This window comes from Cervus canadensis, chromosome 2 (genome assembly GCF_019320065.1).
Source record: "Cervus canadensis isolate Bull #8, Minnesota chromosome 2, ASM1932006v1, whole genome shotgun sequence".
NCBI lineage: Eukaryota > Metazoa > Chordata > Mammalia > Artiodactyla > Cervidae > Cervus > Cervus canadensis.
In genome coordinates this window covers 87,366,479-87,389,588 of record NC_057387.1, presented here as the reverse complement: position 1 = coordinate 87,389,588, position 23,110 = coordinate 87,366,479, and the positions used below count along the sequence as shown (strand labels likewise).

Sequence of the window (23,110 nt, the reverse complement as noted above, 5' to 3'; positions counted from 1 at the left end):
GTCACCATCCACAGTGATTTTAGAGCCCAGAAAAATAAAGTCAGCCACTGTTTCCCCATCTATTTGCCATGAAGTGATGGGACCAGATGCCATGATCTTAGTTTTCTGAATGTTGAGCTTTAAGCCAACGTTTTCACTCTCCTCTTTCACTTTCATCAAGAGGCTCTTTAGTTCTTCTTCACTTTCTGCCATAAGGTGGTGTCATCTACATATCTGAGGTTATTGATATTTCTCCCGGCAATCTTGATTGCAGCTTGTGCTTCTTCCAGCCCAGGGTTTCTCATGATGTACTCCGCAGTGGTTGTCTAAATATGGAAGTGAGGATCAGGGGGGGTGAGAGTGAAGGATTACCAAGGGGCACTAGGACTCTTGAGGATGATGGACATGTTCACGATGGACATGAAATTATGTGATAGTTTCATGGGTATATATGTGTGCCAAAACTTATGAAAGTGTACATTTTAAATATGTATAGCTTACTGTTTGTCAATCATACTTCAATAAACCTGTGTGTTTTTTTTTAAAAAAAAGAACTCTCTGAGGGACTCCCCCTGATGGTCCGGTTGTTAAGAATCCACCTTGCAATTCAGCGGACACAGGTTTGTTCCCTGATCAGGGAACTAAGTTCCCACAAGCCATGAAGCAACTAAGCCTGTATGCCTCAACTGCTGAGACTTGTGCCACAAGCAGAGAGTCCATGAGCCACAGTGAAAAATCCTCCATGCCACAGCTGACCCAACGAAGCCAAAGAAAATAAAAAAACTCACTGAACTATACACTTAAGATCTGTGTATTTCACTAAATGTAAATATAACTATAAATGTATGTTTTGTTTTTTTAATAACTTTTTTAAAAAAGAGAAATCACTTTTTTGGGAAGAGAAATCGCTCTTTTTAGAAGAGAAATCGCTTCTGCCTGGCCTGGAGTTGCTGGGTGGCCCTCAGAATCCCAGAGACGGCTACCAGGCTGTGTCAGTTTGGGCTGGTCCCCTCCCTCTCTACTTCTCCAGGAAGCAGTGTCTTCCTACCAGAAATCTGGCTGGACTCCAAGCTCCTTACCACCTCTGATGTATGTGGTCCGGTGAATTTTAGGATGAATGGAGAGCCCCAGGCAAACAGTGATGGCAGAAGGTTAAACCAGGTCAGATTTCCAGTCCAGACCCTGTGGCGAAGCCTGAGCCATTTTAAATTCCATTCATCTATCCCTGCGTATTTGCACAGAGAAGAACCTGTTGTACTTAACGTACTGATCTTGGAGCTGGGGCCAGGGAGGCTGGGACATGGCAAATATTGACGCTGGCTGCCTGAGTTCTCTCTGCAGGCTGTGGCATTAAATCCCCTGCTATGCTGATGTGAACCAAGGGAGGGGCCTGGCTGATCACCCTGGGCTCTGCGTCTTCCTGGACTAGCTTATGGAATGCTGTTTGGGAGGTTGCTACAGCACCTGCTTCTTTCTGAAAGGAAGAACCAATAAACCAGAAAAGAACAAACACCATTCTTCTGCCAGCACCAGCCACCTCCTGTTGACAGGCTGCCTCCCCCGGCGTAGGCTCCAGCTTTCTCTTCTAGGGAGTCCTGGCTAAGAAAGAGTGAGCCATCAAGGAGTGGGGGTAGTAGGCTCTGGGCTTGGGCCCATCAAGGTTTGATCCTGGCACCATCTTTTAAAAACTGTGTGGTCTTAGCCCAGCAACTTCATCTGTCTTAGCCTCCGTGGAGTACGAATACCAAGCCAGGTTCCTTTACAAGGATAAAATAAAATGAGGTACAAGAGCTAACACATAGAAGTTTGCAATAGTGCTTGGCATGTACTAAATGCTCACCAAATATTGCTAATATTTGTAGACAGGGACTGTTGCCTGCCATTCCAGTAAACAAAGAATGGTGCCCACTATACATACCACTTTTGTAAAGATCAAGCCATTAGCCCTTGCAGCCTCCCACCAATGGTGCACCATGAGGGGAATCCAGAATGGAGAAAACCAGGAAATACTCTGTGCTTTGGATACTGGTCCGAGATAGTTACAATGCATATGTAAAGAATGATTTCAGTGGACCCAGAGTCTTGTATCTTCCCATGAATAGAAAAGTGCCAAAATCATTCATTTGAGATGTCTGTTCTTTGTGATTAGCGGTAATCTTTTGATGTTCAACTACCTGTGTGTGTTTGTCTTCCCAGCAAGAAAGAAAAACAAACCTGTATATCCTGGCTCCTCCCTTGTCTCTTCAGAGTGGTTCCTCAGACCTGTCTGAGGGCTGTCTCCTGGACTACAGTTTTCAGTAAGGTCCCTGAGTAAAACTTAACTTGCAACTTTTAGTTGTTTATTTTCCTTCTGTCGACATACTCATTAAAGGCCCTGCCCTTTCTTCTGCTGGAAGCTTTACTGTTTCCCAGGGGAATTCACCTTTTGGCTTTCCCTCTCCCCTTCCTGCCTGCAAAGTAGTCTGGTCATGACATCCATGTACAAAGGAAAGCCTTCTGAGGAGAGCCTCTCTTCCAGAAAAAGGAAGCAAATGTGTTTTTTGTCTGCTGAAAACCTCTGCCAGCACCCTGCATGTTCAGGGTCAAGTTCACCTCTCCTGCTCAGAAACCAAGACTCTTCTTAATACTCCAGCCATGAGGGACTGCTTCTCATGCCCATAGGCTCCCTCCTTGCACTGGCAACCTGCAGCTCTTCAGCCTGGTCTGCCCTGTCTCTGGCTCCTCCCTGGCCCTGCTCAGGAGTCTCTGCCACTGGAAGCTTCCCAGACCTCCTGAAACTTAGCATGAAACAGCCAACTGCCATAGCTAAGTGTCCAGACTCCTGGTGCTGTCAAACCCAAGCCCATGTGCTCAAGGCACAGGAAGGCCAGATGAATGGAAGTATCAGAATTTAGAGCAAAGAAAGGTTTATTGCATGGCCAAGCAAGAATAGGCAGGCAGCTCAGGCTCAAAAGACCCGAACTCCCCAATGGCTTTCAGGGGAGCATTTTGTTTTTACAGGGGAGCATTTTTAAAGGCGACATTTGGGGATGCAGGTTCCAGGATTCCTGATTTTCTTTTCATTGGTTGGTTGAGAAGTAACAGTGTGGTGTTTCAGGAATCTTAACCATCCACTCTCTGGTTCCGAACAGTCTGGGGGTCTAGTGCTTGTGCTCAGCCTGTGGTCACCAGCCTCCATCTGACTTTGGGGGTCTTAGTTGCTACAGAACAACTCGAAGATAGGCATCAGATTGTTATGTTTAATCCTTGAGGAGGAAGTAAGACTCTGTTTTATCCCTGAACTATTATTACTTTTCTTTCTTAACTTTTCTTGTTTTCTCGTTATTTTTCTTGTTTAACTGCTGTTCCTTTGTTTCTATATTCTTCCCATCCCTAGTTATTAATAGTAACTGCTTGAGTCTGCTCTTTGTAACTCAGGAAGGACCTAGGAGACCAAGTGAGAAATGAGGGGGTGAGGCACAGAAAGGCTTTTGTTCTGGGAGACGCCGCAGGATTCTCAGTTTCCCTGCCTCTGCGCTCACCAGTCATGCGCCTTCAACAAGCTGCCTGGCCTCTCTAAACCTCGCATAAACACTGTACCACCCTCGGATGCTTGTTGGAGGATGAGAGGTGAAGTTCTTCTTAGCATGGTGCCTGATTAGTAGTGAGCACTCAGCAAGTGTCAACCGTGTGCACCTAGAAAGCTGGCTTTTGGTCTCCCCCGGGTACTGACATGCTGAATGGACTCAGGCAAGTTGGTGTCAGCTTTGGTTTCTTCATCCTATAAACTGAAACATCTTAACCCCACGGGCCAGTTAGGGAACGGTTGACTGAAACCATCCACCTTGGCCAGACAGAATGATAACTTGCTCATGTGTTGTCTCACAACAGGAGGTCTCATCAGTAAGGACCCTGAGTCAGACCAAATATGGGCCAAACACAACCCCTAAATTAACCCGATTACCACAATACAGCTGGAGCCACGTGGCAGAGCAGTTCTCCTGGGTTCCCTATTGCTCTCCATCCTGGGGCCCCTTCACAATACAGTTTTTTGCTATGTCAGTTTGTGTGTCTTTTCGGACAACTCATTTCTGAGTGGTAGGCAGAGGCCCACTTTCAGGCCCTGGGAAGGGGCCCCCCTTCCTGTAAAGGCCCATGGATGGGCTTCATTGGGAGCAGAGGGTAAAATTATGTGCAACTGAGTGCATCTGAACATTTTTCTGAGAAACTGCAGCCCGCTGAAGAAGCTCAAGACTGAATGAGCACTGAGGTCTCCCGTCTTCTCTCCCACAGGGACCAACCTTTGCACCACCAGCCCCTGGCGGGAACGGGGCCTCTCTGGCAACTGAAACACCGAGGCTGACTGGTATTGAAACAGGAGGGAAGGAGTCAGCGCACAACCTTTAAAAGAATGGCAAAGCCCTTGAGGATACAACATACACTGATTAGAACTGTTAAGTCCAATTTGGCAGAAGATTTGACTTCCGGTGGATCTCACTGTACACTCACATTAGCATGTGCTGAATGACATACCCACAGGCGCCATGGCAGTTCCAAGGTTAACCATAAAGGGTCAAAAGGTGGATGGTGGGCCAATTCCTGGAAAGCTCCCCTTTCCCAAAATAGTTGGAATAATCCTCCCATTCATTAGCCTGTGAAATTACCCATCCCATAAAAACTAACCACCCAGTGTTTCAGGTCCTTCACCTTCTGAGATGGCCCATGCTCTGTGTGTGGAGTGTGTTTCTCCCAGGGCCACTCTCACCTTTTGAGATGGACCGCATTCTGTCTGTAGAATATGTATCTCTCTAAATAAGTCCACTTCTTACCTATCCCTGAATTCTTTCTGCGAAGAGATCTAAAGAACCTGAGCTTCATTAAGTCCTGAGACCAGGCATGTGACCTCAATTAAAAGACAGTGGGTTCAAGTCCCAACCTGGGTTTTGGCTGAGTATGAGCCTAATCTAAGTTGTGTGGTTTCAGCGGGAGCTAGCATAGGCTCCTGTTCCCATGGCCTCTCCCCAGTGACCTTGTTTTCAACTCTAGTGCTCCGGGTGTCAGGAACATGTTGGCCTGTGAATGCTGGGAATGAACTGCTGGACCTTTTCTTGTTCCCCATGTTATTCTTAGTCGCTCAGTTGTGTCTGACTCTTTGTTACCCCATGGTTTATAGCCCGCCTGGCACTCTGTCCAAGTAATTTTTCATTTTTTCCTCCTCAGGGGTCAGTCAGTTCCTCTGGATCAGTCTTCGGAACTGAGGATGCCCCAAGCATGCTGGCTATGCCCCATTTGTGCTGCCCTCGGAGAGAAACTCAGCCAAAGGTGCCAGAATCCAGGGCTGGGCCTCGCTCGGACGGGATCTCTGAGGCATCCTGTTCCATGAGCTGGCCCTCAGGTCATCTGAGTCAGAAACATGGTTACATCCTGGCTCTCCAAGTCCCGTCCTTGGTGCCCTCAGCTCAGCACTTCCTGCTGTCCCACCCATCCTTCCAGTGTGAGATGCCTCCTCCGTGACACCTTCTTCTCCTCGGGTGCTGGGGTCCAGGTCTGTTCACCTCTGGGTGCCTGGCACTGGGCTTGGCACAGAACAAGCACACAGAGACTGTTCAGTGAGCAAATGAATTGACTCAGGTGGCAATAAAGAAACTGCAGCTCATCTGTCTCTCAGATGCCCATTTTTAATTCAAAACTCACAGAAGACTGATACATGCTGCTGCTGCTGCTAAGTCGCTTCAGTCGTGTCTGACTCTTTGTGACCCCATACATGGCAGCCCACCAGGCTCCCCTGTTCCTGGGATTCTCCAGGCAAGAACACTGGAGTGGGTTGCCATTTCCTTCTCCAATGCAGGAAAGTGAAAAGTGAAAGTGAAGTCGCTCAGTCGTGCCCGACTCATCGCAACCCCATGGACTACAGTCCACCAGGCTCTTCCATCCAATGGATTTTCCAGGCAAGAACACTGGAATGGGTTGCCATTGCCTTCTCTGAGACTGATACATAGAATTGATTATATTAATTTCTAACAGGGATATGTATGTCTTCATCAACAGGAACCCTCTTATTAGCCAGATTCCAAGTCCATGTTTCAGAATAAGTGTGGGACACTTTCTGACCCTCAAGCTACATTTTTAAACCCAGAGACTCTGCCTTTACCCCGGCCAAGATAGGGTCACATTGGTAGCAAAAACGACTTTGGGGTTGGGACACCATGGACCGTGTTTGAGTCCCACTTCTGAGCCTGACTTTGCTGTAAGATCCTGGGGGCCACAGTTTCCTCATCTGTTTAATGGATATATCCATCCATGCCTGCCTGGGTGTTGTAAAACTGGAATATATGCCAAGAAACAGCAGGTTCACTCAGGCTTTGGGACTGAAATACAATCCCTACCTGAAGGAACCTGGGCTGTTTGGTTGGGCAGGTGGTCTTGGGTGAGGGTGGAACTGGTTCAGAGGAGAGGGGATGGAAAGGGTTGAGGAGGGGCTCCTCAAGCTGTTCTTCCTACAGCTCAGAGCCTCCTGGGGTGGTTTCCTTGTGGTAGGGTGACAAGTACCCTGTCTCATGTACATCTCATGTGATCCATCAGTGGGCCCCACTAGGAGTATTGAGCTGGGAAAAACACTGAGGCTATATCCAAACCTAGCAACATGTGCCTTAGGTACCAAAGCAGCAGGAAGTGGCATATATATTATATATATATGCCAGCAAGAAGGGCTAAACTTCTCAGCTTGGTGTTCAAGCCCAAAACTTATTTTTTCTCCAAGGAGTGACAAGGTCAGTATCCACAAGCCTGTCTTGGAGCAAAGGAGCAGATTTCCTCTGTGTGTCGCCAGAGGCAGGCCTCAAATCATGGAAGCAGATTTCCCTCATCTTTGTTAGGAGTTGCCTAACATGGTAATGAGCCCCCCATCCCTGGAAGAATTCAAGCAGAGGTTAAAAAACTTGAAAGCAGGAGAGGCAATTCCTATTCAGAGACAATGGTGTGTAGATTCCTCTATGTAATCTCAAAGACTCCTTTCTGCTCTTGGATTCATAACACATGTGAAGGGTTATCAATACCATTCCAGCCAGCATCCCACTCTGGCCTGGGTGACTCAGTCAAGGGCCAGGACAGGAGTACTCATCGGACCAGTCGGAGCAATGCTGCACATGATCCCGGCAGAGGCTCCTGGGGATACAGCTACAGTATTTGAAGACAGTCGAGGGGCAGGGCCACCACCCAGGGCTGCAGGGTGGGCAGGTAGTCACTGGGAAGATAGAAGAACAACTGGAATGCCCCATGCACCAGGGCACTCCTTAGCCCTGCAACTGGCCATAGCCCCCACAGCCCCACTCTGTCTGACACAGGTTGACTGTATTCCTTATTTCCTGCAGAAGAGAGGATCTAGACTCCCCAGCTCAGCTCAGAGCCTCCTGGGGTGGCTTCCTTGTGGCAGGGTGACAGGTACCCTGTCTCATGTGCATCTCATGTGATCCATCAGTAGGCCCGACTAGGATTACTGAGCTGGGAAAAACAATGAAGCTGTATTCAAGCCTAGCAGTATCTGCCTTAGGTACCAAAGCAGCAGGAAGTGGCATATATACCGTATATGTGCCATCCAGAAGGGCTAAACTTCTGTGTGACTTTATGTGTGACCTCAAGCAAGTCTCTCACCCTGTCTGAGCCTCAGTTTCCTCATCTGCTCAAGGTTGTTACTAAGAAAGATAGGCCAAGTGCCAGGCTCACGGTCAGTGTTCAAATATTATTGTGTGCATGTCATCTCCCATCCTCCTCTCTCACCCTAAATTTGGTCCCACCAGCCCACTTATGACTCCCTGAGGGAACCTCGCAGGCCTCCCTCCTTTACCCTGGACCCTGGGTCTCCAGCATTCCCTGCTGCACACCCAGCCTCTGCCTGGTGAAACCCTGTCCATTTTTTAAGGCCTGCTTGATTACAGCCTCTTCTGAGAGATCTCCCTTGATGATTTCTTCTCCCCTTCCCCCCAACAAAAACCTCTCCAGGACTCCTGGCACTACCTTTGGTCACTAGCATGATGTAAGTCCTGGGGATAGGACATATGTTTGACCCCTGGCTGTCTCCCAGCAGAACCTGGCGCCAGGCCAGCCCCCCCAACAGTGCTTAGAACATATTTGTGGGTTGAATGCCAGGGAAGAGATTGGAAGCAGACTCTGGGGCAGTGAAAGAACTCAAATCTTAGAGTTGGGAGACCTGGGTTTATACCCAAGCTCCCTCTTTATCCCTCACTTTACTAAGTTGCTTCTCCCCTCTGGCCTCAGTTTACCTACATATAAATTGGGGCCAGTGATTCCTGCCCTGTTTTTCCTCACAGGATTGTTGGGTGGTGCAGAGATGAGGGAAGCCCAGGTTCAAACCCCAGTTGGGCCATTTATGTACTCTTCTTGTGACTGCTCTCTGGGCTCCCTGGCTTCCTCATTTGAGACCTTGAAACTAAGTTTCCCACCACAGAAGAATAACCCTCCGGAAGGAAACACTTGTAGTGGTAATGAACACTCTGCCACTTGAGGCATTTAGGCAGAAGTGGAAAACTTCTTCCTAGAATGCAAATAGGGGGCGCAGGGGGAACCTCAGAGATTCTCTGGCTAACTTCTGCCCTCCGGCCGCTACCTGGCCAGTTGCCCAGCCCAGCCTGTGCCCAGACCCCCACCTGGGCTCAGTTCATCTGAGCAGTCCCCACAGTTGTTGATCCCGTCACACATTTGGTCTGAGTAGATCCAGGAAGCAGGGTCTCCACAGTGAGCCACGAGAAAGCCAGGGAGGCTCTGGGGCACAGCTCCTGCAGAGGGAGAGGTGAGGCAGGAGCAAGCCCACATTTGGCTGCAATTCAGGTACATTCAGGCTGCAGGTGTCTTATGGCTAAATGGAGGTGGATTGTCCTGACCACCCTGGCAACTGATAAACCCGGGGTCACTGAGCATCCAGGAAGGGCACAAGGAGAAGGTTTCCTGGGGAGGAGGTCAGTCAAGGGGAGATGAGGGTTCTTGCCCTGTTTATCCAACAGGATGCCTAGAGCTGCTTCTCCCTTCCTCACTCCTACTCAGCTCTTGCTCCTTCCCATCCACACCATGTCTTACTCTGCTCCTCCCTCCAGAAATGTCCTTCTCAACACCTGTCCAAAACCATCCCACCTGCAAGCTTCCTCCAACTGGAACACAACAAAAATAAATGTGGGGTTTTCCTGGTGGCTAACCAGTAAAGAAATCACCTGCCAATGCAGGAGACACGGATCCAATCCCTGATCTGGGAAGATTTTACATCCCATGGAGCAACTATGCCTGTGAGCCACAACTATTGAGCCGGTGCTCTAGAGTCCGAGAGCCACAGCTACTGAGCCCATGTGATGCAACTACTGAAGCCCCTGCACTTAGAATCCGTACTCCACAACAAGAGAAACCACTGCAATGAAAAGTCCGAGCACTGCAACTAGAGAGTAGCTTCTGCTCTTTGCAACTAGAGGAAAGCCATACCAGCAGTGAAGACCCAACACAGCCATAAAGAAATAAAATAAATAATTTTAAAAAAGAATAAATGTGAAGTCTTGCACTTGGGTCCCAGAATTCAGGGGATGCGGGTTCACATGTTTTGTGAGAGGGAATCAGAGAACCCTTCTTGAAGGTGGGTTTTGTGTTAGACAGCAGTGTGACAGCGCTACCAAAATTAACACTAACTCGGGCCACATCACTAGAGATATAACCCAGACTTAGGAGGGGAAAAGTCTTTGTTCCCTGGACTGGCCAGAGCCAGCCGGAAGTGTCACGGATACCTCTGAGGCTAGTCCAGGGAGAGCGACACGGCAGTTGGTTTGTGTTCTGTGGATGCTGGTGGAGTGGGAAAGACCAATCACAACGGGGTGACTGGGAGTTCAAAGGGTAGTTCAGGGAAGAGGAGACTCATGTAGGACAACAAAGCAATCTCCAATCCATGCAGTGCCACCATCACGGGAAACAGATTGACATGTGGTTTTTGGAGGGTAGGGGTTGATGGGAGGTTAGAGTTAGAACCAGTCAAGGGTGCTATTGGGAGGGGGCCCTAAACTCTGTACAAGGGAGACGTCCCCATGGGAAAACCAGAGTGATAGGAGCAGCTGCCTCAAGTTGTAGTGAGCTTCTATCCTGGGAGTGTGCAAGCAGAGGATGGATGGCAGAGGGGATTGGGGCATGAGATGGAAAATGGGCTAGATGAATTTAAGATCTCTTCTGGTCTTGAGAGCTCATGATGCAATGACCCTCCCCTCATAAGCTACCCCACCCCACCCACTCTAACTCACCAATCTCTTTTCCTCCTCTGTGGCAACTGCCATGCTCCTCTCTCTTGAGAACTGTCAGGTCTAAATTCTGGGATTAGACCTTCTCATTCATTCCTTGGTTGATTCACTAATTTCATCATTTATTCAACACATCATTCCAGATATTTCTCTGTGCAGAGCCCGGTGCCAGGCCCTGGGCCCCAAGATCAAGCAGACTAGGTTTGCCTCAGAGGAGTTCACAGTCTGATGGGGGTGGCAAACATGCCAAATGAGATTGACAATCAAGGTGACTGGGGCTGGGACACAGGTTAGCACAGGGGCTATGAGAACCCAGTAAAGGGAACGTCATCTAGTTTGGGAGTCAGAGAAGGCTTCTTAGAGGAGGTAATGCTTGAACTCTGCCGTGAGGGTTACATAAAGTTTCTCCAGGCCCAGAATGGAGGCATTCCCTAGTGTGGGCATATGTGTGTGCGTGTGACAGGGACAGAGAGGGAGAAGCAAAGGCATAGAAGCACGCAAGGGTGCCTGGTACGTTCAGGGTGGTCGAGCTTCAGTCTGGCTGCAGGGAGAGCTGGAGTTGGGGGCAATTCCCGAGGGGCCCTGGCGTAGGTACTCACGGCACAAGGCCTCCTCCTCGTCCTCGCCGTGGGCACAGGTGCGGACGCCGTCACAGACCCTGCTGGCCGGGATGCAGCTGCTCCGGTCGTTGCACAGGAAGCCCGTCCTGTTCATCTGCGTCACGCAGGCCTGGGCCCCTGGGTGGGCAGGGCGAGCCCCGGAAGGGTCAAGGGTGGTGTTCACAAGGGCATCACCAAGTTCTCCCCTCTGAGCCCCACCTGAGCTGGAGTGAGGGGCTGGGGCCACGGGGAGGACACTGAACTCGGCATTGAAGATTGTATGCACGCCCCAGTTCAACCACTGTGTGACTGCGCTGGCTGTGTGACTATGGGCAGGTGACCTGACCTCTCTGTGCCTCAGGTTCCTTGTCTGCAAAGTGGGGAGCATAGCACACACCCCGTGGGGCTGCTGGGGAGATGACATAAAAGCCTTTGTGTCAGTAACCCTAGAGAGAGTGCAGAGAAAATCATGGTTCCCATGTCTATTGAACAACCACCTCACGGGAAGCTCCCCAGGACAGGCCTAGGGTCAGTGACGCGGTTTTCACGGCAGGGTTCCTGGTGCAGGTGAGGGTGTCAGAGGCAACATCCTGGGGCCAGCTAGCGACCGTTATGCCACAGTCCTTATGTCTGGGACAGCTTGACAGGCTGCAAACACCTTCACATTTTTATTCTACTGTTTCCCTGAATCCTCGCGCAATGTGTCATCATTAGCCTCATTTTATAGATAAGAAAAGTAAGACTCGGTGAGGTTCAAGAGGCCTGGCCACACAGCTAATAACCAGGCTGCTGCCTCTCTCCTTCCTGAGGTCGGGCTGCCTCTGCAGTGCCCAGGAGTGGTGGGGACCATCTGAGTGTCTGTCCCTTGGAGAGTCTTCGCTCTGTCTCACTGCGTGGAGCACCCAGCCCTGGGGCTGCTCCAAAGAATTAGGGGAGAGAAACTGTCAGAGGAGCTGGGAGGTCCAACTTTGCGGGTTGTGCACGCAGACACACATGTGTGCAGGTTGGAGGTGGGGGCGAGTTTATGTGGGTCGCAGCTCATCTCCTGGAACAGCCTCAGCTAGTGTGAGGGGGCTGGCTCTCAGAGACACATTGTAACACACACACAACTGCTTATAGACATACACACTTGGACACACTTGCGCAAACACAGACATGCACACACAAGGGCAAACACACACACAGATATGTTCCTGCACATACAAGCATATGCATACACACAGATGCTTGCACACATGTACACACAGACACACAGGTGCATGCATGGAGTTGTGAACACACAACTCTGCATGTGTTCACATCTACCCGCAGTGTCCATGCACAGGCACGAGGGTGCCGTGGATTCTACCCCTACTCTCACTGTGTCCCCTTAGCACCTCCTGCTAGGCAACAGGCATCTCTCAAAAAGGTAGGTCTGGTGACATTCCACCCCCGGCTTAATTCCTTTCCATGGCTCTCTAGATGGTGACCTCCTTCCCCAGTGCAGCCTTCGAGGCACTGGGCCCTGGGCCTCTGGCCCTACCCGCTGCCCTGTCCATCGAGTCCACTGACCTTCTCCTCATATTTCCTCCCACCCCAAGGGCTCCACACATGCTGTTCCCTGTGCCTGGATGCTTTTCCCGCCACCCCCTCCACCAACCAGTCCTGCTTTCCCTTCACGCTTCAGTGCCTTTAACTTCTCAAGGTGCCCATCCTGACCCCTGGACTGGCCAGAGCGTTGCTCCAGACTCTCAGAGCTCCCTCTAAGCCTGCCTTAAAGTGGTTATTCATTAACCTCCGTGTCACTGCAAACTGTTAGCTCTATGAGGTCACGTTTGGTGTTGGTGCTCACTGCTGAAGCCTGCCTGGCCTCAGGGCTGCACTGGACAGGTCCCTGTCCTCTGTGGTGGAGACAGACACACAGAAGGACAACACCACTCTGGGTGATCGGGCCTGGGGGAGAAGAAGTGTGAGAGTAATGGGAGCTGAAACAAGGCTCCTAAACAAGGCAGGCAGGGAAGGCTTCCTGGAGGAGGTGGCATCATAGCTGGGTCCACTTCAATAGCTCAGGATACAGATGTGCAGATGGAAGCTCAGAGATGTGCGCATGTCAGGGTCAGTGTGTATCTGTACATGCGCCCTAAGGAACTGTTCAAAAGTCACTTTGTGGAGAAGCCAGGCAGGATCAGTTTCCCCCATCACTCTGTGCTCCCTCTTCCCTCCCAACAAGTCTGACCCACTCTCTCTTGCCCACCCTGACCTGGCGTGCGAGATGGGGGTCCAAGGATGGCGACCAGGGCGATCAGAGCTGCAAGAGTTGTCAGCAGGAGCATCAGGAAGGCTGAGAGGCAGACCCCTCGGCGTGAGTAGCAGCAAGGGCTGCAGTCCGCTGTGTGGGGTGGGAAACCAGTGATGGAGCAGCCAGTGCCGGGGCCCAGGGATCCCCCACCCTGAACCCTACAAGTGATCCCTCCTCTCTGGGGTGCTGGGGTAGGACAGGCTTCCCTGGAGGAGGGTGCTCCCAAGCCCACTGAGATGCTCTCGGCTCTGTCTGTGGACTCACCCCACCAAACGCCTGGCCCTGGCCTACATCCAGGTGAGTGGCAGTCGGGATGAGGGTCCTCGGTCTCTGCTCCACCCCCTAACCCTCGTGTCCTTCCATGAGTCTGTCTCCTCAGGAGATAGGGAAGGAGACATGTACACCTGCTTACTGAGTTCCTGCCACAGGGCAGAAACCAAAGCAGGCCCTTCATAGCCATTATTTTCATTATTCAAGACTACCTTTATTTTACAGATGAGGAAACCGAAGCTCAGGGAAGGAAAAGTCCAGGCCCCCTTGTGTGGAGCTGTTAAGTCAGTCCACATCTATCTGCTGCCAAAATTGGTGCTCTTTCCACGATGTCAACTGATTATTCATTCTGGAACCTGCCAGGATGCTGGTTGGAATCCCAGCTCCACCACTTTTCAGCTGGGCCACACTGAAAAGCCATTTTACTTCTCTGTGCCTGTTTTCCTCATGTGGGAAATGGGGCTCTAATGCCTAAATTAGAGTTGTTGAGAGGATTAAGCTAGGTACTGGATCAGAACAGGGCTTGGTACATAGTAAGTGCTATAAAGGTTCTAGCTACTATTTGTCTTTATTAAGCATCTACTATGTGCCAATCTGGAAACGACAGTGATGCCTTTAACTGACTTTGCTTCTGAATTTTTCTGGCTTGTGAAATAATGAAAGAGAATAGTATTGGGGACCTACTAAGTTCCCTGGTGATTCAGATGGTAAAGAATCTGCCTGCAACATGGGAGACCCAGGTTCAATCCCTGGGTCAGGAAGGTCCCCTGGAGAAGGAAATGGCAACCCACTCCAGTATTCCTGCCTGGAGGATCCTGGCAGGCTATAGTCCATGGGGATGCAAAGGGTTGAACATGACTGAGTGACTAACACCCTGCTCTGTAGAGGACGTAAAAGCAATCATAGCTCTGATCCTTGCCCTCCAAAAGCTTGTAGTTCACTTAGAAGACAAGGTCTGGACATGTTAAAAGGAGAGCGTGAGCACTCCTCTGTCCCCTGGGGACTATTATCTGAGGAAAGGAGCAGGAGCGTGTGTCTCCAGAGGTCAGCCCAGCAGCAGGCACACAATAGGTGCTTTGTGAATGTTCTGACCTAGAGGTCCAGGGAAGAACCCAGTTCAGGTCAGTTCAGGTCACTTCCAAAATGTCAGGTCCACTGACATTTTCAGAGCAGCCTGCTCTGTGCTGGTCCATCAGTCAGACCTGTAGCTGTACCCCAGCAGCTCACACAGCCAGGTGACCAGTGTGGTGAAGGAGGTGTCCTGGGTGCGTAAAGGAGGATGGCATTTCCATGGGTGGGTGAGGGGAAGGTGCAAGGAGAAGGCAGTCCAGGTAGAGGGTGCAGGAGGGTAGAGGTCCTGATGGCATGTGGGGGACAGCAAGTGTGGCTGAACTCTTAGTGGGTGTAGCTTGGGAAGGGAGACATAGACGGAGATGCAGCATAAATCTGAAGCTCACATTCCCTGCAGCCTTGGTTGGTGCCTCCCTTGTAAACTCGGGTAACCAGGGAGACAGCGAGAAGGCTGGCAAGAGAAGGAGAAGAATCCTGGTCGGTCGGCCAAGCAGCTGCTTCTCAAATATTTGCGCAGCACAGGCTGGGCAGGAGGGGTCACAGGAGCATCTCGGGGTCCACGGCCAGGTGAAGGTTGCACTTCAAAGCCTGAAAGCCCTTAAGTGCTGATCCCCCTGGGGACAGATGGGAAAAGGAGGCCATTTTTCCACACCAGGCCCTTCAAGAAGCAGGCTTGAAATAAATGAGCGCCAGTGTGGAGCAAAAAGATTCTGGGGCTCTGCAAGCCGAGGGACCCTAATTCGAACTTGAACCCTGCCTCACGCCCCCCATCCGTGCGGGATCCCAGCTTGGCTGAACCACCCGACCTCAAGTCACCTCAGCTACCTCGTCTGCTATTTCACCCAACAGGAGACCCCCTCAGAGCTGACCATTGGGTGTAGAAGAGGCCCCATGGTGCTGGGCACACAATAGGGCCTTGATCCTTGATAGTTATTAGTAGTTATCTACCTCTCTGGGTCTGTCCCCTCAGTGGTCAAATGAGAGTCAAGATTGGACACATAGCAGGTGCTCAATAAAAGTGTTCTTTTCTTCTTTATTCCACAGAAGTAAAGCACACTGTCCTGGTCACTTGGTGAGCCAGCAGCCGAGAGCAGGTACTCAGTAAACGTGAGCTCCCTCCCACCTTATCCCTCGGAGGTAAAGAGACCCACCTGGGCCACCCTTTGAGTCAGGGTCTGGACTCTACAGCTCTTTCCTCTATGGGTTTTGAGGGGCACTGTGTGTCTGTGAGGTGGGCAGCACACAGTTCATGCTCACATGTGCTTATGCATTTAGCAAATGGCCATCAGTATGGATGGCCAGGACCCTGGGAATGGATGACATCAACAACGGGGCAGAGGTCTGAGAGACGGAGGGAGCCTTAGGGAGCTGCTTTTGTGTCTCCATAGCAACAGCCCAGCATCAAGGGGGTCCCATGTAGGGGAGGGGCTGGCCCCAGGCCCCCCAGCCTTTACCTTCCCCTCCAGGGAGGGCTTTGCTTCCAGCAGCAGCATTGCTATTGGCATCCCCCTGCCCAAGAGAACAGAATGTGGGGTGGGCTGAGGTGAGGGGAGGTCTAGACTGAAAAGCTTTTCAGAAGCGTCACCAAGAGCCTTGGGGAGAAACCCTGTCCCTCCACTTGGATGCCCCACACTCCTGTCTCTTTCACGTTCCCACACCTTTGCCTGTACTATGCCCTTGCCTGGAAAGCCTTTTCCTCCGCTGCCCATTTGGCAAACATTCACCCTTCAAACCAGCTCAGGGGGTACCCCCTTGGAGAAGCTCCCACAGGTGACCCCCTTAATGTCGATCGTTCCATCCCCTGGCCTCCTGGCCCCTCCCAGCTCCCACCACCTGAACCATGTACCTGGTTCACCTGTTGTGTCTCCCTACAACCTGGTAGAGGGCCTCCGGGGTGGCAGGGGACCCGAGTCACCTCAATGTCTCCCCTCTTTACTGCCCACCCTTAGCCCGGGATTTGCACTCCCACCCCAGGTCAGGAGCCATCTCAGGGCAGCTCTTACCTGGGGCAAGATCTTGTTCATGTCTCTGGCTACTAGCTCCAGTCTCCGGGCCCTAGGCAGTGCAGAAAACTCGGCAGGTTCCTGGCCTGTCACCAGGGGCAGCCAGGAGGAGGGATGACAGGAGGCCTCTCCTGGCCGCACCCTCCCTGTGGGCAGCTCCTCCCAGGCTGCCTCCCAAGAAGAGGAAAGGGCAGGAGGGCCCTGCTCTGGCCTGGCCTCTTCCCACTCTGCAGGCTGACAGCCATGCTCCAACGCCAGAATTCTCTATGTTACAGAAGAGCCTGCGGTTCAGAGAGCGAGGAACTGCCCTTGAATCACATGGTGTGGGGTTGAGAGGGAAGTTGAACCCAGAAATTTTTCAGTGTGTGATTTTTCTCCACATCAATGATGAGATGGAGGATCTCAGGTCTCCCCCAGCTGCATGAAATCCAGGCAGAAAGACCCAGAATTAAGATTCCAGTGGCTAAAAAGCAGGGGTCACGTTTTCATTGATGTTTGTCCAATGAAATACATAATCTATGTGGAAAGAATGTGTATTTTCCACTAAAATGATAGGTCACTTAACCTGAGTTTCAGCTTTCTCATCTGTCTCTCTAAACTTCTTTTCCCCTCATTCCTGAAGAAAGGTGGTGTCGTAGATGGATCTCTTTGTCCTCCCCACTCAACACCCAACACTGTACCAGACCCACTCAGTCCACTTGCTCTAATGTCTCCCTTCTTCCCCCTCTCTTTCCCTGAAAAACAAAATTTAAAAACGTAAGAAAATACAAAAAACTTGGAAGAATAATGTAACAAATAAACAAATAATGTAACAAACAAATGTTTGTGTTTAGTTGTTCAGTCATGTTTGACTCTTTGCCACCACATGGACTCAAGCCCGCCAGCCTCCTCTGTCCATGGAATTCTCCAGGCAAGAATACTGGAGTGGGTTGCCATGCCCTTCTCCAGAGGATCTTCCTGGCCCAGGGATCAAACCCAGGTTTCTCACATTGCAGGCAGATTCTTGACCATCTGAGCCACCGGGGAAGCCCACCATCCAGAGATAAGAAATGTTAAAATTTAGTCATCTTTCCATCAAGTATAGCAAAACTATCAGTCAGTCAGTTCAGTCACTCAGTCATGTCCGACTCTTTGCAACCCCATGAACCACAGCACACCAGGCCTCCCTGTCCGTTATCAACTCCCAGAGTCCACCCAAACCCATGTCCATCGAGTCAGTGATGCCATCCAACCATCTCATCCTCTGTTGTTCCCTTCTCCTCCTGCCCCCAATCCTTCCTGGCATTAGGGTCTCTTCCAATGAGTCAGCTCTTCGCATCAGGTGGCCAAAGTATGGGAATTTCAGCTTTAACATCAGTCCTTCCAATGAACACCCAAGACTGATCTCCTTTAGGATGGACTGATTGGATCTCCTTGCAGTCCAAGGGACTCTCAAGAGTCTTCTCCAACACCACAGGTAGTCCTCTTTTTTTACCCAGTTGTATTATTCCTTCCCTCCCTCCCCAGAGCCAACCAGTTTCCTGAACATGCCGTGTATGCTTCCAGTGGCTAGGTTTTATACACTCTCTAGAAATATACATACACATACACCTAGAATCACACTGCTGCTGCTGCTGCTAAGTCGCTTCAGTCGTGTCCGACCCTGTGCGACCCCATAGACAGCAGCCCACCAGGCTCTGCCATCCCTGGGATTTTCCAGGCAAGAACACTGGAGTGGGTTGTCATTGCCTTCTCCAGAATCACACTGCAGGGGCCCCCCAACTTCATCAGATATTGCCCAACCACTCTTCCAGGAGGCTGTACTGGTTTGCACCCCCATTAGCAGTGATGAGAGTTTCTGTCTCCTCAGTCTTGAAAGTGTCAGACCTTCTGACATCCATCTTCCTCTGGTGGGTGTGAAATGGTGTCTCACTTTGGTTTAGTTTGCGTTTCTCTAGTAACTCCTATGGCCATCACCAACTGCTAACATTTACTGACCACTTGTTTTGTCACATGCTGCACTGCATGTGTTACGTATGTTAACCCACTTAGTCCTCCCAACTACAAATGATGGAGACTATTACTATCTCCATTTCACAGATGAGGAAATTGAGGCACAGAAACATTGTTACTTGCCCAAGGTTCACAGCTGAAAGGAGGCATAGCTGCATCATAGACGTGGGTGGCTGAAAATTTCACACAGTACCTCTACCTATCCCCTCACTTCTCAAAAGTACGGTCCTCGGACCAGCAGGACCTCATCATCTGTGAGAGATGGAATCTCATCCAGGCCCACCAAGCCAGAACCTGCATTTTAACAAGAGCTTTAGGAGGTTCAAATGCATATTCAATTTGAAAAGCCCTGCCCCAGCCCTTGCTGTTATGTTGCCCTCTTAAAATGTATTGGTCGTGTGGATTTCTTCCCTGGTGAAATGCTTTTTCCTATCTGTTGTCCATTTTTCTATAGGTGGCTTATCTTTTTCTTATTGACTTATGGGTTTCTTTATGCTGAATTTGAATCCTTTGTGGCATGGATCAAACACATCTCTCCCAGTAGTAGCTTGTCACTTGCTTAGAGTGATTTCTGCTGGCTCCATTCACCTTTCTAAATCCATCTTTCTTGTCCAGAACCAGGCAATAATCTCATTCCATGAAGCCTTCTCCAACTCTCCCCTCCTCCTCAGATCTGCCTTTCCTTATACTCCTTAAGGTATAGGGCTCTATCTGACCTTGGCTATGGCTAGCGGAGATCCTCTGCCCATAAGATCAGCAAATCTCAGCTTGTCAGACAAACCTGGGTTTTTATTCTGATTCTGCCAAATTAATACCTGCCTAATTTAAGGCGGCAAGTCACAGCCTCTCTGTTTCCTTATCTGAAGAATGGAGATAAGAATACTTACCTCAGAATTTTGTGGTTAGAACAAAGTAAGTGCACATATGTGAAGGTGTTCTGCACCCTGGGAGAGTACAATATTGTTTCTGAATGGCTTGGTTTGTTTATAACTACAAAGAGATCTGCTTGAGGGCGGGGACTATTTTGTAGTCCAGGGTGCAGCTCAGGGTTGGTCAATAGTAAGTGGGCAACACAACTAGATTGACCCAGGCACCTGTCACATCGACTTCCAGACCTGCCTAGAGGTGAGGCTCAGTCCCTGCTTCAGCATCTATCACTGTGCCTTCCATAACTCTGAGAGTCCTGGCTGGATGCCTTTCCTCACTGAGACTCTCTTTCCTCAATTCTAACATGGAGATGTTAAACCCCATCCTGCTTTCCCAGAAGGATGCTGTAAAGACATATTTAAAGGTGACAGTGAGAGTACTCTAAAGGGCTTTGCAAAAGTCACGGGGAATCAATATACAAACTTCTTCATGAAATATCTAAGTAGGCACTTTTACAAGATAGCATTATAATATTTCTCAGTGCAGATGAACCAAATTTTATTTGGCACATACATACTTAAGCATTATGAAATTTTCAGATGTGAGGCTCCAATAATGACTGCATGATGGTATCTCTTGAGGTAACATTTTCAAGAGATGTTGTTGAAACCTTTCATTTCTAATCAGTTGCTGATTTCTTTCCACCCAAGCCTTCAATTATTGCTACAATGTTGCAAAACAAGTCAAGTATACAAAACATGTAATAGTAAAATAAGCCCAAATCATTTAGAAGTGAACAAACAAATAAAAATATTATACTCTCAAAATAACAAAGTAAAATTACTCAACCCCCAAACCAGAGATTCAGTAACTTGGAAGAAAAAAAAGTTAAATATTTTCACTAACTTCTAACTGAAATATAGCATGTCCTTTAATTATGAACACAATCAACGATTGATAGTACTGTGAGTAGTTCCTGTGACTTTATCACCAATAGAAATCAGACATTTACATATTATAATTGTTGCAGAGATTTCAAAATAAAATTTGAAATTGCTTTGAAATTCCAGTAGTTTTAGAACCACCACTAGGCCTTATTTTATGTGTTAATAAAGAAGTACATATATACATAATCAAAAATTTTTGAAAATAACTTAATTGTATTTTAATGATTAAAACATTTTTTTAATCAGTTTTCTTTGAAATCCTTTATGCTTGGTTTTATGCATGTGAAAACATTATTCTGAGGAAGAGTCAGTCCATAGATTTCACCAGATTATCCAAAAGGTCCATGGCATGAAAAAGGTCAAGAACACCTGCTCTAAACAGATAATTCATTAACATCACAGGAAGAGAATACTTAATAGTGAAATATGTAAAGTTGACTTCAACAATTATACATTTCAGAGAAGGTATACAAACAACACTTCAGAATTTAATTATTGCAAAGAGTCAGAAAACCTACTCTAACCGTACAATCTAGCTTCTCACAGAAGGCTGCATTTCCCACTAACTCAGTCTTTCGTCTCTGTACATACTGTAGGGTAAGGGAGTCAGAGAAGGCGAGGTTCGGAAAAAGAACGAGACTGGCACTTTACAGGAACAGATCACCTTTAATGAGGTGAGAAGGGGCAGCAGTCAGATTAGCGAGCAGCTGCACTCACCTAAGAAAAGAGTAAGTATATATAGGCATATATGTGGAAATATACTGTCTTAAGGGGGCCTGTTCTTCTCCAAGGTTGTTCAGAGTAGTTCTCTCTTAAATGTCTGGGGTAAGGAATTCTGGAGATCGACCAGAGGCTGGACCGGCTGGGAGCTGGGTGTAATTAACCTTAAAGTCCATTTGTTTTTCCTTCGGGTGAGAGATTTTTGTTTTGTATAGAATGGTGGGGAGGACCGGGAAGGGAGTTTTAACTCCAGGCTATTTTGAGCCAGGCAACTTTCCTTCACATACCTCCACCCTTAGATTCTAGTCTAGAAGTAGAAAGAAACATAAAAAAGGTAGCTTCTACTGTTGATACTCAAATGCAAACATAACCTACTCTGCAACTGGTAACGTGGAGGCGAGGGCTCAGAAACACCCTGGGTTAGTAGAAGCTGGGCTGGCAAACCTAGAATTTGAGGACAGTAATAAGTAGGCCAAGAATTGTGGTTTAAAAAGTTAGCCCAACGTGAAGTCTGGTAAGAAACTTAGGAGTCCATGGGACAGCCTTCCAGTTTGCTTGGCAATACTCAGATTGTGCCTATGACCCAGTGAGTAGGCTTACCATCCAAACAATAATGTGGAGCAACAGAGAGCCTTATACTTAAGAGCTCAAAAATATTAATATATGTCAAACAAAATGAAATAGGGTTATTGGGCATTTAAAAAAAAAAACTACACAAACAAAAAAACCAACCCTGGGAAGCAAATGGAATTTCCCATTTCTCTGTGGCTGGATAAACACAAAATTTAATAGATCCTGGAGGAAACTACAGAGCTAAGACATTGCTGTCCTCTCAAATGCCCCCTCAGTCTATAAGGCGCACTGTTGTCAAGTGCATTGTTCTAAAGCACTGCTGCTCTCATGCTTAAAACCTATGCTTGCCATCTTGCTCAGGACCAGGTCCAGGTTTACTAAGCTCCTTTATTTTGTGGTCTGTCTAGCTCCATCTGTTGCTATGTTTTTGCATGTGCTATCTCAGGCTGCTAAACCATTTGCAGTTCCCCACCTGTTGCCTCTAGATGTGAGCATGCTATCCTCACTGGTACACTGCTCCCTGTATTTTGTCTGGCTTTCCTTTTCCCTCTAGGTTTAAGCATGGGTATCACTGAAGCTAGGAGTCCTCCCATAGTACTTCATGCTTATCTGGTCATATCACATTAATAACAGTTTGTCTCCTTTAAAATCTGAGCAACCCGAGTTGGGTACTGGGTCTTTGTTGTTGCAGCTCCATCACCCAGCATAAGGCCTGACACTCAGGCTCTCAAGTGGTTGTCGAATGGTTAAACTGTGGATCTCTAATAGGATATCTTGGCAAAATCGCTGCCATGGTGTGGTGACAATGGGGACATAGCCGAGAATTTTATAGATTGTTCCAAAGGTTGGTGGGAGGGCTGACTAGCTTTATTTAAAAAGGTCTACAAATTTCTGTATTAATGATTCCCCTCGTGTGGTCCTAAGATACATAAGAGCCACAAAAATTATAATGGGAACTATTTTATGTATTTAAAAATATCACAGTGGAAATGACACAGTCACCTAAAATAAAGCCACACAGACTAATAATAAGAGATAAAGTTGTTTGCTTTTGGCTGAGCCAAAGTACCAGGTTTCAACATGCTAATAAGCAGCTCAGATTGACAGATGATACATCATAAGGATTTCTAAGATCAATAGATCAGATAATCTGGTAATTTCTGATTTACAAAAAATATACCATATTGAGGGGGTATTCATGAAGTTTTGTGAAAAGATTGGGAATCTTTGGCCTAAATCATTCATTAGGATTACTACCATCTTTGTAATCATCCAAATCAGCATATCTCTTAGACCAGGGACCTGAACCAAGTCCTTCCGGCAGGATTGAACCAGAGATGCCAAAGGTTTTGATAATTTGCATAGGAACAAAGGCAAGCTTCTCAAGATGTTATGTGGTAGAAAAGAAGGTGATACCTAAGGGAAACTACTTAAAGTTGGGTCCACTGAAAGGGCTAAACTGTTACTTTAGGAAAAGGGGCCAGTTTTGTTGCTTTTGTTGGAATTTTCAAGTCAAATATTTTAATGCTGTATACATTTGGGGGAGGGGGTG

The 23,110-nt window shown here is 48.5% G+C and overlaps 1 protein-coding gene across 4 annotated transcripts; it reads right to left on the bottom strand.

Annotated features, from left to right (window-relative positions):
• Positions 1-273: 273 nt before the first annotated feature.
• LDLRAD1 (low density lipoprotein receptor class A domain containing 1) lies at positions 274-16,678 on the bottom strand. Of its 4 annotated transcripts, none has more exons than XM_043461242.1 (7): positions 16,460-16,678; positions 15,911-15,965; positions 13,077-13,205; positions 10,838-10,975; positions 8,622-8,750; positions 7,014-7,201; positions 274-305 (listed from the first exon to the last, which is right to left on the bottom strand). In XM_043461242.1, exons 1-6 carry the CDS (start codon positions 16,478-16,480, stop codon positions 7,053-7,055), a joined length of 621 nt encoding a protein of 206 aa, XP_043317177.1. In that variant the 5' UTR covers positions 16,481-16,678; the 3' UTR covers positions 274-305; positions 7,014-7,052. The 4 variants fall into 4 exon arrangements, with proteins under 4 accessions (XP_043317177.1, XP_043317179.1, XP_043317176.1 ...); XM_043461244.1 differs by having other exon boundaries at positions 7,014-7,134; XM_043461241.1 differs by lacking the exon at positions 274-305 and having other exon boundaries at positions 5,819-7,201.
• Between the last annotated feature and the right edge of the window lie 6,432 nt (positions 16,679-23,110).

Bases quoted from the DNA above. Each gene is read 5' to 3' on its own strand.
- LDLRAD1 (XM_043461242.1), bottom strand. From the start codon at position 16,480: ATGAACAAGATCTTGCCCCAG. The intron at 13,206-15,910 runs GTAAAGGCTGGG...CACCCCACACAG, and splicing joins AGCCCTCCCTGGAGGGGAAG to CGGACTGCAGCCCTTGCTGC. The intron at 8,751-10,837 runs GTGAGTACCTAC...CTCCCTCTGCAG, and splicing joins CGAGGAGGAGGCCTTGTGCC to GAGCTGTGCCCCAGAGCCTC.